Here is a 15419-nt window from a genome sequence, read left to right as displayed (position 1 = left end):
CGGCCGTAAAACAGACACCTCTGATGCACATCAAGATAAAACAGAATAATGCCTGATGCCGGCAAGGGTGGGAGCAAATGGACGTTCTCACATACGTGAACTTGGCAAGGCTCTCGGAACTGCATCTTGGCGTTGTGTAGCAAAAGTCTTAAAAACGCACCTCCCTCCGACCCAGAAGTTCACCCTCCTGGGAGGTCTTCCCAGGGAAAAGTAAGTGAATGCTCCCCATGGTGTGCAAAAAGATATTCCTCAAAGTATTGTTCATAGTATTGAGAAATGGGAAAACCCTAAATGTCTGGTGGTAGGGACTGGAACAAAAATTATGCTGCTGCCTGGACTCCAGAAACGTGTGTCATGAAAGAGACTGAAGAACTGTTCAAGTCCAAGGAGCCTCGAGAGACACAATAACCAGATTCGACACCTAATCCCGGGGTACCAGGGACTGAAAAGAGAATTGCTCCAAAGGACAATACTGGGACAGTTGGTGAAACTGGAACATGGACTTCATCAGTGTTAAGTCCTTGATTTTGATAACTATACTGTGGCTGTGTAAGAGAATGTCCTTGTCCTTCAGAAATGTCCCTTAGGGGGCAACTTACTCTCAAGTGTCTCTGAAAAAAAATATTTATATGGGAGGAAAACCATAAAGCAGTGTGATGAAATGTTAGCAATTAGTGAATTGACAAAAGCTGTACATGAGTTCTTGGACTTATTCTTGTAACTTCTGCACGTTTGAAACTGTTTCAAAATATAAAGTTGAAAAGAAAAAAGAAAGGCACATGCACACAACATCTGGTATAGATTTGAGAAGTTTGCAAGCCCGTCCCCTCAAATGCCGTTAAGAATAGCTGCTCAGAGGCTGTATTAATCAACACAGTGGAGTTGCAAATTGAGCAAATGTTAGGTTACAAAGGCGAAAATGCTTATGCCAGATCTTATCCTTGACTTGCTCAACTAAAGCACGGTACATGTGGATCAGATTGCTTTCTTCTTGGCTGAACAGAAATGAAGTAGTTGACAGGCACATAGAGGCCATGTTGAATGAAAACTACATACGTTTAAGCCTTGGCATTACGACTGAGTGGAAGCTAATCACTTGCATGGGAGGGGAATGAGACTCTAGTCTCCTGTGTTAAGCTCGCCCCTGGGCATCTGCTCAGTTAGGGGAATGGCAGTCAAAGCCGGCACCTTTGACGTTTACATTTAGACTTTATTTTTTTAAAAGTAGGTAACGCACCTACAAAAAATTCAGAAGTGCAAGAGTGTACAGCAAAAAAGCCATCCAGAGTAGGCTGCACTGTCCTGCAGTAACAAGCAGCCCCAAAGCCCCAGTTGTTAAAGCAACAAGGGTTTGTATCTGGCACATCTAACATCTGGGAGGCAGGGAAGTATGGTCCTAGTCTGTGCCCAGGAGGAGACTCTTGAGTGCTCAATGATCCCATACTTCGACACACTGCATCACCACCCTCCCTCCCCACCCACCCCCAATTTTCTATAGACAAATCGCCAGCACAAAGAGGCGATTTCTAAGAATGGGTGAACAACCCTTACACGCACCACGTGGGGCATTTCACCAGGGATCCAATACCAGTACTTGAAGGCACCACCCCTTCCCACCCCACTAACCTACAGTCAAACAGATGGACCTCAGCAGGTGAAATCTAGCCGGTGGTGAACACTTAACTGCACCGAAGGGGGGCAGGCTTTCTCAACCACAGATCACACTCCTTCCGGCAAGCGCTATCCTGCGAGGATGGTCAGGTTTCATGCGCCCAGCTGTTGGTTCAAACACAGCCCAGGTGTTGCTGTGATGGTATTTTGTAGACAAGACGAACACCTACAGTCGGTTGACTCTGAGTAAAGGAGATTATCCTAGATCATATGGTGGGCCACATTCAATCATTCGAAGGCCTTAGAGCGGAAACTGAGATTTCCTGGAAAAGAACGAATCCTGCCTCAAGACTGCAGCCTTGAAAACCTGCCCGAGTTTTCGGCTGCCTTACAGACTTTGGATTTGCCAACCCCCATGGTCACATGAGCCAGTTCCTTAACAGGAATACACACACACACACACACACACACACACACACACACACACATTGGTTCTGTTTCTCTGGAGAACCCTGACTGATATGGAATAAAGTCTAATATCTGAGAAGCAAACACTTAAATACACTAGAGAAGAAGGGGTTTTCTTAATGATAAAATCAATGCTGAAATGCCCTGCACACACAACCCAGAGGTATGAGCAAACTAATGCTCTGATGTAATATGAGTCTGATATTAGTAAACAAACACTTAGATGCTCCTAGAGGTGAGCTGTCCTAAAGTTCATAAAACCAAGCCTTAGAGGCTCTTCTTGAGACAGAAGGAGGGGGCAATTCTAGTCATCACTGTGGAAATATTTTAATGCACTGGGTGGGAGGAGAGAGGTGTGGAAAATGATTCCCAGTTATCATAAAAACTGACATTTAGACTATTCTGTCACACCCCGTTATGGGTTGAATAATTTTGCTCCCTGCCCACAAAGATGTTGAAGTCCTAAACTCCAGGACTTGTGAATGTGACCTTGTTTGGAAACAGGGTCTTTGCAGATGAAATCATTGGGGTGGGCCCTAATCCATGATGACTGGTGTTCTTATAAAATGAGACATTTTGCCAAGGAGACACGCATACAGAGGGAAGATGAGGTGTCGAGGAATGCCAGCATTGCCAGCAAGCCACCAGAAGCTAGGAGGGAGGCACAGACAGATTCTCCCACACAGCCTCAGAAGGACTCAGCCCTGCCGACACCTCCGTCTCAGACTCTCAGCCTCCAGCGCTGGGAGAGAATACGTTTCTGTTTAAGCTGCCAGTTGTATGGTACTTTGTTACTGCAGCCCCAGGAAACTAATGCAGATGCACCCCCCCCACACACACACACTTCAGTGATGTTCAGGCAAAGAATTCAAATATAAGGAGGCGCAAACAAATAGAATCTGCAAACAAATGCTTACCTGCTTAGAGGGAAGAAGCTTTCTTAGGAAGAAACTAAGGATTTGAAGGCACCTTACAGTGCATCTCCCCGTGCCTGACTCCTCTCTTGGTGACAGCTGGAGCAGCCCTGACCACCTACCTGTAAAGACACTTAGATGCCCGCCTTCCTTGGCCACAAAGGGGACTGACTCCCCAGTGACTTGCAAATGCGGAGATGGAAACCCAACCTTTCCCAACAGTATACTTGAGACCGGGGATCAGGAAAACATCTGTTTATTCAAAAAAATACCAAGTTGCAGCTCGGCTGGCAGTCCTCACCAAGGAACTGGGGCAAGAGTCCGGTATTGGGGGGAGGAATAGGGTGGGTCGGGATAAGGAAGCAGGCAGAGCTTTGGAAGTTCTTTTGGTCTAGAATTGATCTTCTTTCTGTACCGCCCTCCACTGCCCCCTCACTGGAATGGGAGTGTAGTGTGTGTGTGTGTGTGTGTGTGTGTGTACATACAAGCCTGTGTATGCATTTATGAGGTGGTGGGGGCTGGTGAGGGAAGACTCAGATGGCGAGGTCCCATCTCTGGAAGCATCAAGGGGATCTGGCAGGACATGCCCACTTCCTCACCCACCTCGAGACCTCTCCCTACTATGGCTTATTTGAGATAAGAGGTCAAGGCCCCAGGGTCAGGCAGCCTGTGTCAAGTGAGTGCGGGGAGGGGGCAAGATACCTGGAATCCAGGCCGGGAAAGAGCAAGTTGAGGGGGGCATACAAAAGCTGAAAGGCCCCGAATCCCCCAATTCTGGGGGCTGGAGAAAGCTGAGGGCTCCTTGAGGGTGGTTAGCAGAGGGGAGGGGTCTGGGAGGGGCAGGCGCCCAAGCTGGCTCCTTTTGGGGGAAGTCACAGTCTGCCATAGGGACACTGGGCGTGGTGAGGCCCTCAAGGGGATTGAAGGAACCCAAAGGAGCAGCTGTAAGCGTGGAGTTGAAAAACTGGCAAACTGGCACTGGGGCCCTGGTAGATTGGGGGTAACCCCTCAGTTTCCTCAGTGTGGTGGGAGCTGAGGGTCAGTTATCTGCCCCAGGCTCCTGATGAGAAGGGATGAGCTGAGGTGCCAGGATTTGTGGGGAGAGAGGAAAGGGAGGGGGACGGCCCAGGGGAGGGAGAAGAGGCCCCCTCACCTCGCCCTGGGGGCTGGGAGAGGGGGCATGTAGCCCTTTAAGAGTGGGGGAATGGCCGCCCCAGAACATGGCTATATACAGAGAATTGGGGGCAAATTGTGCGTAGGGTGTTGGGGAATCCCCGAAACCCCAGAGGCTCCCCAGTGTGTGAGGGGGAGATGAAGGAGAGAATGCTGCTTCTCTGCCATCTTGGGATGATGCAGAGCACCACCTCCCACCCCTACAGGTGGCACTGGCAGTGGCCGTGGCTCTCCAGATGTGCCTGCCCCACGACCAGGGCAGCAGAGAAAACCATTGAAGGCCTCAGGGAGGTCAGCAGGTGTTGACCCAGCCCAGGGGGGTCTCTAGGGAGAGTTTGGCCCAAGCCAATGGAGTGCAGCTCTGGGTGGGGATCCAGGTAACAGGGATTGGGCAAGGGACAGTGATATCACCTGAGGACTGGAAAGCCCCCCCTCTGGTGATGATAAGAGGTCTCTTTGTTGACCCTGTCACCGATCAGATGGCTGGGTGAAGGGCAGTTATCAGGAGGGACCTGGATACCCTCATCAGGGGGAGATGGAGGACTGACCAAGGCCAAGTCTGTGGTGTGTTTGATGCAGGCAGGCGTCAGCCTAAGTCAGGAGCATGGCAGTGACATCATCAGGAAGGGCCAGAGTATGATGATGTCATCAGAGGGGGCCCCATCCCACTCCATTTTTGAGGGAATGGGAAAATGATGTGTATTGTGCGGGTTCCTCTTAAGGGAACAACTGTAGGTGACCCCAGAAGACAATTGAAATACAGCTGGCGTAATACTTGGCTCCCAAGATTTTGGATCCTGGAAGGTGATGATACATGGTTGAAGTGGATCCTGCTAAATGACATCATTGGGTGTCCTGGATCCTGGGAGATGATGATGCCATGGTTATGGTGGATTCCAGTAGATGGTGACACCATGGTTGAAATGGATCCTGGGAGATGATGACACTAATTGGGTGTCATGTGTTCTGGGACACCATTGACTCATGGGTGCTGGGAGGTGGTGACATCACTGCTGAGTTGAATCCTGGGAGGTGATGACACCAAGTCTGTGCTGGATCCTGGGGCATGAAGACATCATGGTTGAAGTCGATCCTGGGAGGCAGATGATACCATGATTGAAGTGGATCTTGGGAGGTGATGACACCGTGTCTGTGGTGGATCCTGGGGCATGCAGACATCATGGTTGAAGTGGATCCTGGGAGATGATGACACCACAATTATGGGGGACTATGGGAGATTGTGGCATCATCACTGGATCCTGGTAGAAGATGTTACCATCAGCTCTAGTGGATTCTGGAAGGTAATGACACCGTTGGTCATGGCGGGTTCTGGGAGATGATGACATCAGCTGTGGTGAATCTTGGGAGATGATGACACCATGGTTGTGGAGAATCGTGGGAGATGATGACATCATGGTTGTGGAGAATCATGGGAGATGATGACACCATTGGCTATAGGGAACCTTGGGAGAAGGTGACACTATAGTTATGGTAAATCCTGGAAGAGAATGATATCCTAGTTATGGTGGATCCTGGGAGATGAATACACCATAGGTCAAAGGGAATCCTGGGAAATGATGTCATCATCAAGCATGGTTAACACTGGACCCCAGGTGCAACTTACCACCAGGAGTGGTGGAAGTCTTGTGGTGCTGATGATGTCATCAGCTAGATAAATAGCAGGCATACTCCCACCTCTCCCCACCCCCCAACAGGAGGCCAGGACTTTGTTTACAGAGGTGGTGATGTCTGTAGTTACGGCAGAGAGAAGTAGCGCCACCTGTGAGTCCCAGGACTCCAGGAGCCTGGTGGGCCAGAGTGGCCTCCATGGGAGCAGAAGCCAGTCTGGGAATGCTATCCTCCAGGAGTCACACAGGACCCGTGGCCCACCCACCCTTTAGGTGAGGTTCTGGTGGAAATCCCGCAGGGCATGTCTCTAGGGTCAGGGGAAGGAGTGACCAAGCCAAGTCATGGTGGGACAAGGCAGAAACTCTGGTGATACCATTACAAGTAATGGCCTTCCAGAGCAGGCAGTGTCTCTGGTGATGACATCACAGCACTGAGGCAGAGCCTCAGCTGGGGCAGGGCCACTGCCAACAATCCACAGATGGACTGTCATCTGTGGCAGAGACCTCTCCGCCGGGGCAGCCTCCCCAGTGAGGACACCCCTAGATGACACCTCAGGACAGGGCACTTTCTCTGGTGACCCCTCCCAGGATAGTCATGGACTCTGGGTGTGCCCTGCCGTTCCGGGACTTGGCAGCAGCAGTAGAGGTGTCTCACGGCGTATGTAATCTCGGAGCAGGCAGAGTCTGGTTGTGACATTGCAGAAGGGGCCTCGTCTTGGAGATGTCCCCAGAGTGGGCTGCCATCTCTGCTGATGACATCACGGAAAAGGCACAGTCCCTCTGATGACATCATAGGGCAAGGCACCTTCTCTGGCGATGGCATCACAGGAAGGAAGCAGAGTCCCTGTGATGATGTTGTAGAAAGGAGGCCTTATGTCTAGTGAGGACACAGCTGGTGAGGCTCTTTCCCCTGTGATGTGTCCCAGGAAGATGGCTTTGTCTGTAGTGGTGACTTCAAAGACAAAGGCATCTTCTTTGGAAGAAAATATTTTCCTGGTGATGATGATGTCAAAAGAGGCCTTTTGGTGCCAGAGATGACATCATGAGGATGAGATTTATCTATGCAGTGACATCATAGGAAGGAAGGAAGGACTCTTTGTCTCTAGGGATGATGTCATAGGACAAGGCATTATTCCTCTTATGACATCACAGGAGGGAAGTCTTTGTGATGACACCATGGAGCATAGATGCCTCTAGTGATGACCTTAAGGGTGGGCCTTTTCCTCTGTGATGACCTCATGGGAAGGAGGTTTTGTCCCTGTGGTGAACAAAGACATTTTCGCTAGTGATGACCTCACATACAGGCCTCTTCCTCTGTGATGACGTCATGGGAAGGAGGTCCTGCCTCAAACTGTGACATAGGAGGAGGGGTCTCATCTGCCGTGACATCGCAGAAGGAAGCTTTGTGTCAGGTGATGATTTCATCCAAAACAGTGTCCTTGGAGGCAGCCCTCCTGGCCACCGCAGATCTGGTCCCAGGCCCCTGGCGTGTGTTGGGGGATGCAGGCCGGGATGGGGGCCCCAGGCTGCAGCCCCCAAGCCCCTGGCCCGACCTCAGACAGTCAGACAGTCACCTCATTCTTGCTGGCAGTGCGGAGGTGTTGGGGCAGGTGATGGCCGGGGATGAACTGCAGCTGCTCCAGCGTGCCCTGGCGCTGGAAGGGCGGCCTGCGAGACAGGGTGCCCCCACCTCCGCCGGTGTCTGACATCCAGGCGGGCTGCGGCGAGCCGTGCAGGCCGTGGTGGTGGTGGTGCGCGTGCAGGCCGGGCGGCGGGGGCAGCCCGTGCAGCGGTGTAGGGGGCCCCCCGGGCCCCAGCAGTAGGTTGGAGTGGGAGGCAGCCAGGCTGGCGCGGGCGGCGGGCTCGGGGGGCAGCACGGGGCTGCGGGGGGGTGACAGCAAGTGCTCGCGGCTCTGGCGCAGGGCCTCGGGGGACGACAGGAGCAGGTGCTCCTGTGACACGAGGCGCGCGCGTGGCAGTGTGAACTCATAGCGTGCCCGGCCCCCGTCGCCCAGCAGGTGCTCCTGGGACATGACGCGTCGTGGGTTGGGCGCGGGCGCCAGGCCCAGCTCCTCGGGGCCACCCCAGCCTTCCATGCGATAGCCGCCCCCTGTGCCAGGTCGCCGCAGCGCATGCAGGGGCAGCGTCCCACGAGGCATCTCTGCCAGGTGCCGGCGCTTCAGGTAGGCCTCGTCCAGATCCTTCTCGGCTGGGGGAGAAGGGAAGAAACCACAGAGGTGGGTCCTCAGCCAGCCCAGAACGTGCTCCCTTCCCTAGGGCACCCCCCACCCCAGGAAGACCCCAGACATTACCTGGAACTTCCTGGTCATTAGCCTGGGCAGGGGCACAATTTTAACCAGTCAGAACAGTCAAGCTAGCAGAATGCAGATTCCCAGGCCCAGCTTGCAATGCTGCGATCGTAGATGGGGGGACCTTTTTTTTTTTTAAATTGCCTGGGAACATCCCTTCTTTTGGGAGTAGAACCCAACTCTTGCTTTTGAGGAACCACTTTCCCTTCCCTTTCATCCTGTAGCACGTATTTTTCAAACTTGGAGATTCGACCCATTCATGGGTTGAAAAGTTAATTTTGTGGGTAGGGACCAGCATTTGGCAAAATGAAATAGAATAGAAAATTATCAGAAAGTGTCCCATAATAAGAGAATAAGGGTGAATACCATTCACAAAATTTTTATTTCAGTTGTGTGTGTTATTGATATATTAACGGATAAAGTGACATGATATCTGGGATTTGTTTTGAAATAATCCACCAAAAGATGGGGTGGAGGGAGGAGAGATTAACAAAATGTTGCCCATTGTTAAAGCTGGGTGAAAGGAACATGGGGCTCATTTTACAATTCCTCTACTCTCGAGTGTGTTTGAAAATGTCCATAATAACAAGTTTCAAAACTTTACTGTAATTTAAAAATGTGCCAGTGTATGTGGGTCTCGTGGGACACAATATAAAAATCTTTTCTTACTGTGGATCTCCGTTTAAAATGTTTGAAGGCTACTCCACTACCAGGGATCGGCCACTGACCCAGAAATGTCCAATCAGAGTCACGGTGATTGGCTTTTGGCCAAGCATGTGACCCTTTTTGGCCAGTGGGATCCAGGCTTGGGAATTTTGCTGGAATCATTGGGAGAGACTCTTCTGGTAGAAGTGCCCTGAAAATTCTCAGGACAGTCTTTGCCATCACAAGGGGAGATTCTATCTGAAAATGAAGCCAGCCCACTGTTCAGCAGAGCTGAGAGATGTAGAATCCTGGAGACAGCTTTTGAGCACCTGGGTTCAGCCACACCTGAAGCTTGTGGCACACAGACTTTCTGTTATCAAGCCAGCATAGTCACCTTTTTTTTTTAAGTTGTATTTCTGTTCATTGCAAATACAAGTCCTGATGAATGCAATAGATCTTGGGGAGAGGACCATGGGTTTGCATTTTTAAAAAGCACCCCAAGTAATTGTGATACAAAATTACCTCAGGTAATTCTGGAACAAACTTGGAAAAAAATCTAAGGCAGGGGCGGGGTATCTAAAGCTTTAGAAGGCTATCGGGTCACTGTCCATTGTCCTGAACCCAGGCCCTGACCCCGCCCCATCGCCCAGGTAGCTCCCCTTCCCGGGACTCACCCAGCCTCTTGAGGGAGGAGTAGCGGTTGAGTTCAGATTTCACAGCGGCCTCGTAGGACGGGGGCAGATGCGAGAGGTTGTGGAAGGACCGAGAGCAGGACAGCGTGGAGTAGTGCAAGGAGGGGCTGGGCGGCGGAATGGCCCGCCAGTCTGGGGCAGAGGGGCATGGCCGGGGTCAGTCCAGGCCCTCCTCCCTCAGACCCAGCAGTTCTGACCCCCAGCCCCCTTAGAGCATTAGAAATCTGGAATCCCAGCCCCTCAGAGCTGCAGCAGTCCAAGCTCCCTGTGCTCACTCCCCCCAACCCTCGGGTGCTCTTTGCTGGGGAAGGAGGAGGAGGAGGGGCAACTGGCGTTTGCTCAGCACTCGTTGTGTGCCCCGCCCCAGGCTAGAAGGGACGCACTCCATGCAGCTTCCCGCAGACCACTTCTGGCATAGAAATGAGGAAACTGAGCCTCACTGGGTTACCTGGCTGGACTGTGCGGACAGGCTCCCAGGGTCTCACACCTGCCCTATGCTGGGCACCTGGCTCCGGCTCAATACAAGGGTGGGAAGGGAAGGAGCCCTGCCCTCCCCGCAGCCCCGCCCTGGTCCATACCCAGAGTGGCAGCGTGGTGTTTGGGGCTGTTGACGTTGAGGTGCAGGTAGTTGTGGTGCAGATTATCTGTGGGGACCAAGAGGGGAGGTGGCATCACTGCCATTGCCTGCTCCCAGCTGGCACCGCTGTCCTGGTCTTGTGGAAGGATCCCCACCCATGTCCACTTGGTCCCCAGCTCTGGTCCCTCCTGCCTACTGAATCTTTGCCCTGACTTGCTTCTCCCTCCTGGATCATCAAACCAGCCTTCTGGCCAAATGGCCAGCCCATCTCCAAGATCAGCCCCACTGCAGTACTTCTGACATGTACACCTGCCCCTGTCCCTCTGCTGCTCGAAACTCTTCCCATGTCTCACCATCACCCATGGGACACAGTCTAAGCTGGGGATGGCGTTTGAGGCCTGTGTGACTTGTCCCCAGCAGACATCTGCAGCCTCATCTCCCATCCCTCCTCTCAAGCCATACTTCTCTCTGATGCCCAAATGGTCCAGCTCAGTTCTGCCACAGGGCCTTTGCACATGCTGTCATGCTGTTCTCTCGGTCTTGAATCCCTTCCTCTCCTTTGCCTGAAGACCTCCTACTCACCCCTCAAGATCCAGGTCAAATGTTTCTTCCTTATCACTACTATTCAAACCCATCTCCTCCCCTCCGTTCCTGATCCCAGGTCAAGCCTTGTCCTTTACTGCCTGGATCGTCATGCAGGCCTCCTCTGGAGCCTTCTTCCTCTCATCGATCTTCCTTCATATGGGTTCCAGAGACATAGTTCTTCCACCCACTTCTGACTTTGCTTCTCCCTTGCTCTAAACTCCTCCATGGCTCCCCATTGCCCTCAGGACAAAGGCAGAGCCACTCAGCTCAGCCTGGTACTCAAGGCCCTTCCTGAGGTATCTGCCCACCCTCTCCTCAGCCTCAGCTCTGGCCACCTCACAAGCTGTGCTCCAGCCACTCAGAGATCCCCCTGCCCAAGAAACTCCCCTCACCCTCCTGGCCACTGCTCAAACATCATGTTCTGAGGGAACTCCTCCCCCTCACACCAAATGAGACCCTTTTCAAACCCTCTTCCAGCTACCTGGACTTCTCCACTGATGCGCTCATCATAAACTATAAGAATAACAATAATATGAAGACAGTACTGTTATGATTCTCATTTTATGGATGAGGAAACTGAGGCCCAGAGAAGCGAAGTCACTTGCCCTAGGTCACAGTGGTAGAGCCAGGATTTGAATCCAGGCGTCTGGCTCCCAACAAATTATAATTCAGTTACTGAGTCCTTGTGTGTCACTGGCTGTTGGGTGGTCTGACATGAGTTTCTCAAGTGCAGGGGTTGAGAATGTCTAAATCTAAATCATCCATCGTAGCACCCAGGGTTCCCACCCAGGGTGCCCACAGGAGATCAGGGAGGAGGTCTGGCTCACTGCAAAGTCCAGTGCATTGCCCAAAACAGGTGTCGGCCATAACGGTTCAGGGAAGGCAGAGACAGCAGGCTGTGGCTAGGGGCAGGGCCTGGGCAATGGGAGATGGAGCCATCCGTGGAGGGCGGAGCTACAGGGATGAGGGGTGGGGGCAGATGCAGAGGCAGCAGAGGCGGCAGCCGAAGCCCCATTTCTCACTCACCGAGATTGGAGGGCTTCACGGTGTTGTAGAGGTTCTTGGGCGTCCTCGGGGGCATGCTGTCGGGACCCCCGACCCCTGGGGTTAGGGAGCTGCTTCGTGCCCGGTCCGGGCGGGTCCCAGGCCCCGCCTGATGCCTCAGAATGTCCACCAGAGCCCTAGAAGTGGCAGAGGGATGGTCAGTGGCCTGGGGACTGGGGCTGGGGGTGGGGAGAGGGAGGGCGCAGGCCTCTTTCCCCTCTCCGTTCTCACCTTTGGGTGTATCCGTTAGCTCAGCTCGGCTTCTAGCCTTTGGCCACGCCCCTTGTTAATATCAATCTGAGCACCGCCTGCCCCAAGGTCCCTCGGACCACACTTCCTGCTTGAAGCGCCCCTTCCCCTATTTATTTGGACCCTACCCCTTCTGCGGTCCCTCCCACATCGTCCTCTCTGTGGCCCTGCCCCACCCTGAACCTGGGACCTCACTCCTGTTCCTTTTGCTGCCTTCCCCATGGCAATAAAGGGTGCTATGTGGACCCCAAACCTTAGAATCACCCTTGACTCTTCTTTTTCTTTCCTGCACGGCCCTTAGCAATCCTGTGGATTCGCCCTCCAAAATGTATCCCAACTCGGAGCACTTGTCACCACCTCTGCTTCTACCAGCCCCATCTCTCACCGTTATTGCCACAGTCTCCAATTGCTCTCCCCATTTCTGCCCTTATCCCTTGCAGTTTCACACGCACAGCCCAGGGATCAGATGGTGACACACGGAGCTCAGGGCTCCCCCATCACACTTAGGATAAACCTGGCCTCTGCCTACTTCTGTCCACCTCCTCCTCACCCACTGCACTCCAGCTGCATGGGCCGCTTCGCTGTCCTGCAAACACTCCACCTTAGGGCCATTGCACTTATGGCTTCCTCTCTGCCTGGAATGCCCTTCCCACAGATATCTGCTTGGTTCTCTCTTTTCCTTCAAGTCTCTGCTCAGAGAGGCCTTTCCTGACCACTTCGTGTAAAACAACACTGTCCCTCCCATTCACAACTCGTTATGCTACTTTATTTTTTTCACAGCAGTTATCAGGATCTAAAAGTGTGTTGCACGTGTGTTTCCTTGCTTACTGTCTTAATGATAACGGTAGCCAGCATTTACTGAGGGCTTACCAGGTACCAGGACTCAACATGAATTAACCCAGGTAATCTTCATTACAGTCTGAATAGGTGGGGAACAATTATTAGGCCCATTGTACAGACGAGGAAACTGAGGCATAGAGAGGTTTAAGCAAATTCCCCAGGGTCACACAGCCCGCAGGCAGCTGACCTGGGATTGGAAACCAGGTTTACTCCTCGGTGCAGGGACTTTGTTTTGTTCACTGCTGTGTTCCCAGCTCCTGGCTCACAGAAAGTGCTCAAGAAATATTTGTTGAATGAATGAAGGCCCGAGCCTACCCGGTCACTCCATAGACTGCCACTTAAGTCACATATATTCTCATGTCCCGCCCATCTCTCCAAGGCATTGGCTTCTGCGCTCCTGGTGGCTGCCTCAGTCTCTGGCCATACTCCCTGCACCGTGCCGCCCCACCCCCCACCGGCCCCACTCCCTGATGGCTCCACCTCCCGTGGCCCCGCCCCCGCCCCGCCCCCAGGTTTCCCACCCTCCGGCCCCAGAGCACACACACCTGGGTACATTGATCTCCCGGTGCGCCCTGGGCGCACGGGACGCCTTGCTGAAGGCCACTTTGGCGCCGACGCCCACGGCCAGGGCGAAGCTGATGACCCCGCACACCACGTAGGCCGTGCTGCCCCCTGGGCCCTCGCCCCCACGCCCCCCGGCGCCACCCGCCCGGCCCCCTTCCATCCACCCGGCCTGGCCGGGCCCGAGTCCCCCGCCCGCACCCCCGGCGCCCCCGGCGCCCCCGGCCAGTGGCGGCGGCGTGGTGGCCCAGCGCGGCGTGTCGTAGTTGGAGCAGGAGGCCTGCGCCAGGCGCATGTGGCGGTGCTCGCAGCAGAAGCGGTAGTGGCAGGTGCCGCAGCAGAAGCGGTAGGAGCCAGTGCTGCAGTTGAAGGTGGCGTCGTACTGGCCCATGACATCGTAGTAGCCGTGGCAGAGCTCGGCAGGAGGGGGCGCCCGTGCCGCCGCGCCGGCCGAACTCGGGGTGCTGGTCCTGGTTCCGTTGGCCCCTGGGCCCGCCGCGCCCCCGCCGCCGGTCAGCGCCCCGGTCAGGCGCCGCAGATGCGCCAGCAGGGCGGGCAGCGGGCCCGGGGGTTCGGTGCTTGTGGCGTTGGACGGGCGCGTCCCAGCCTGGCCGGTAGTCGAGGCCAGGAGCAGGAGGGTCCCGAGGAGCAGGAGGGCCGGCATGGGGCAGCCAGGCTTGGGGGAGAACCGAGGCTGGAACGGCGGGCGGGAGAAAGATGGCCGGAGGTGGAGAAATGTGGAGATGGGGGCCGGAGATGATGAGGAAGGCAGGCCAAAGGAAGGTAGAAGGACGGAGAGGCACAAGCCAAGAAACAGAAAAGATGGAGGGGACATGTATGGACCCAAAGTTGGCAGTCCCACGGGACAGTGCACGGTGATGGGGGAGCAACAGGAGGATGTCCAGACACCGCGGAAGGAGAAGGGAGATGATAATGGCAGAGAAAGATCAGAGTGAGTGATGAGTGGTGGAGGAAAGAATGGGAAAGTCGACAGTGGCATCGGGGGTGCGAAGAAATAAGAGGTGGACAGAAACCAGAGGAAAGATGTGATGGAGGGAGAAGAAACCATGGAGGCAGGTGAGGGAGAGAGGGCAGAGGGGAAAGCCAGAGGTGAGATGCATGTGAGGGAGGACAGAGGTGGGCAGAGTGGGGAGGAGGTTGGGATGGGTCAGTGGGGGACCAAGGGAGGCAATGAAGGGAGACGCATGGTGGGGTGGGCGAGATGGGAGGAGTCGGGGAGATGGGGAAGGAGAGAGAAAGAAGAGCAGATGGGGAGGAGAGAAGGAGAGAGAGAGACCGGAGTTGAGAACCTGAGTTCATAGACCAGGAGGTGGAAAGAGGGAGTGCAGGGTTTCTCACCCTGGGCGCTACTGTCATCTGGGCACAGAATGTACTTGCTTGTGGGGGCCCATCCTGTGCATTTAGGGTGTTCAGCAGTATCTGCTGGATGCCAGGAGCATTCACATTCCCCCACATCGTGTTAACATAAGATGCCTCCAGGCATTGCCAAATATCCCCCTGGGGGGCACGTTTGCCCCCAGCTAGAACTGCTGCCTTAGACCCACGTGGCCCTCAGTTTCCCCAGTGCTTACTTCTCTCTTGTATTTACGTCTGATAATCAAGGGATCTTGAGCCTCAGTCTCTCTCTCTCTGTCTCTGTCTCTCTCTGTGGTCTGTCTCTCTCTCACGCACACACACACACCCATGCTCACGGTTTCAGGTCTGACGTGTCTCCTTGCACAGCTGGAGAGTCAGGGTAGTAGTGGTTCATCCCCCAACTCCACCATGTGCCAGGTGCCTGATACTGGATACACCTAAGTCCCCATGTGCCTCAGTTTCCCCATCTGTAAACCAGGGGTAAGGATGGCTATCACTGGGTGGTTGGAAAGACGAACCGATTTCATATGTGTAGAGAGTTTAGGGCAGTGCCTGGCCTAGCGCAGGTGCTATACTTATAGGAGGGTGAACAGGATGGGAGGGGCCAGATGGGACAGGTCCGCCCAGCTGTTTTGTATGGCAACAGGCTGGCAGGAGGGGTTCCTTCAGCAGTGTTTACTGAGGCTGGGGATGCAGCAGTAGATGAACCACAGGGTTCCTCCTCTGTCTTTATGGGGTTTGCCTTC

At 54.0% G+C, this 15419-nt stretch overlaps 1 protein-coding gene across 1 annotated transcript; it reads right to left on the bottom strand.

Moving 5' to 3' along the window:
- Positions 1-7356: 7356 nt before the first annotated feature.
- SHISA7 (shisa family member 7) lies at positions 7357-13960 on the bottom strand. The gene is made up of 4 exons (XM_032612794.1): positions 13281-13960; positions 11629-11783; positions 9423-9572; positions 7357-8003 (listed from the first exon to the last, which is right to left on the bottom strand). Exons 1-4 carry the CDS (start codon positions 13958-13960, stop codon positions 7357-7359), a joined length of 1632 nt encoding a protein of 543 aa, XP_032468685.1.
- Positions 13961-15419: the final 1459 nt, after the last annotated feature.

This window comes from Phocoena sinus, chromosome 19 (genome assembly GCF_008692025.1).
Source record: "Phocoena sinus isolate mPhoSin1 chromosome 19, mPhoSin1.pri, whole genome shotgun sequence".
In the NCBI taxonomy this organism is placed as follows: domain Eukaryota; kingdom Metazoa; phylum Chordata; class Mammalia; order Artiodactyla; family Phocoenidae; genus Phocoena; species Phocoena sinus.
This window is presented reverse-complemented; position numbering and strand designations above follow the sequence as displayed.

Bases quoted from the DNA above. Each gene is read 5' to 3' on its own strand.
- SHISA7 (XM_032612794.1), bottom strand. From the start codon at position 13,960: ATGCCGGCCCTCCTGCTCCTCGGGACCCTCCTGCTCCTGGCCTCGACT. The intron at 9,573-11,628 runs GTGAGTGAGAAA...CCTCTGCCCCAG, and splicing joins CGTGAAGCCCTCCAATCTCG to ACTGGCGGGCCATTCCGCCG. The intron at 8,004-9,422 runs GTGAGTCCCGGG...CTTCTCCCCCAG, and splicing joins CTCCTCCCTCAAGAGGCTGG to CCGAGAAGGATCTGGACGAG.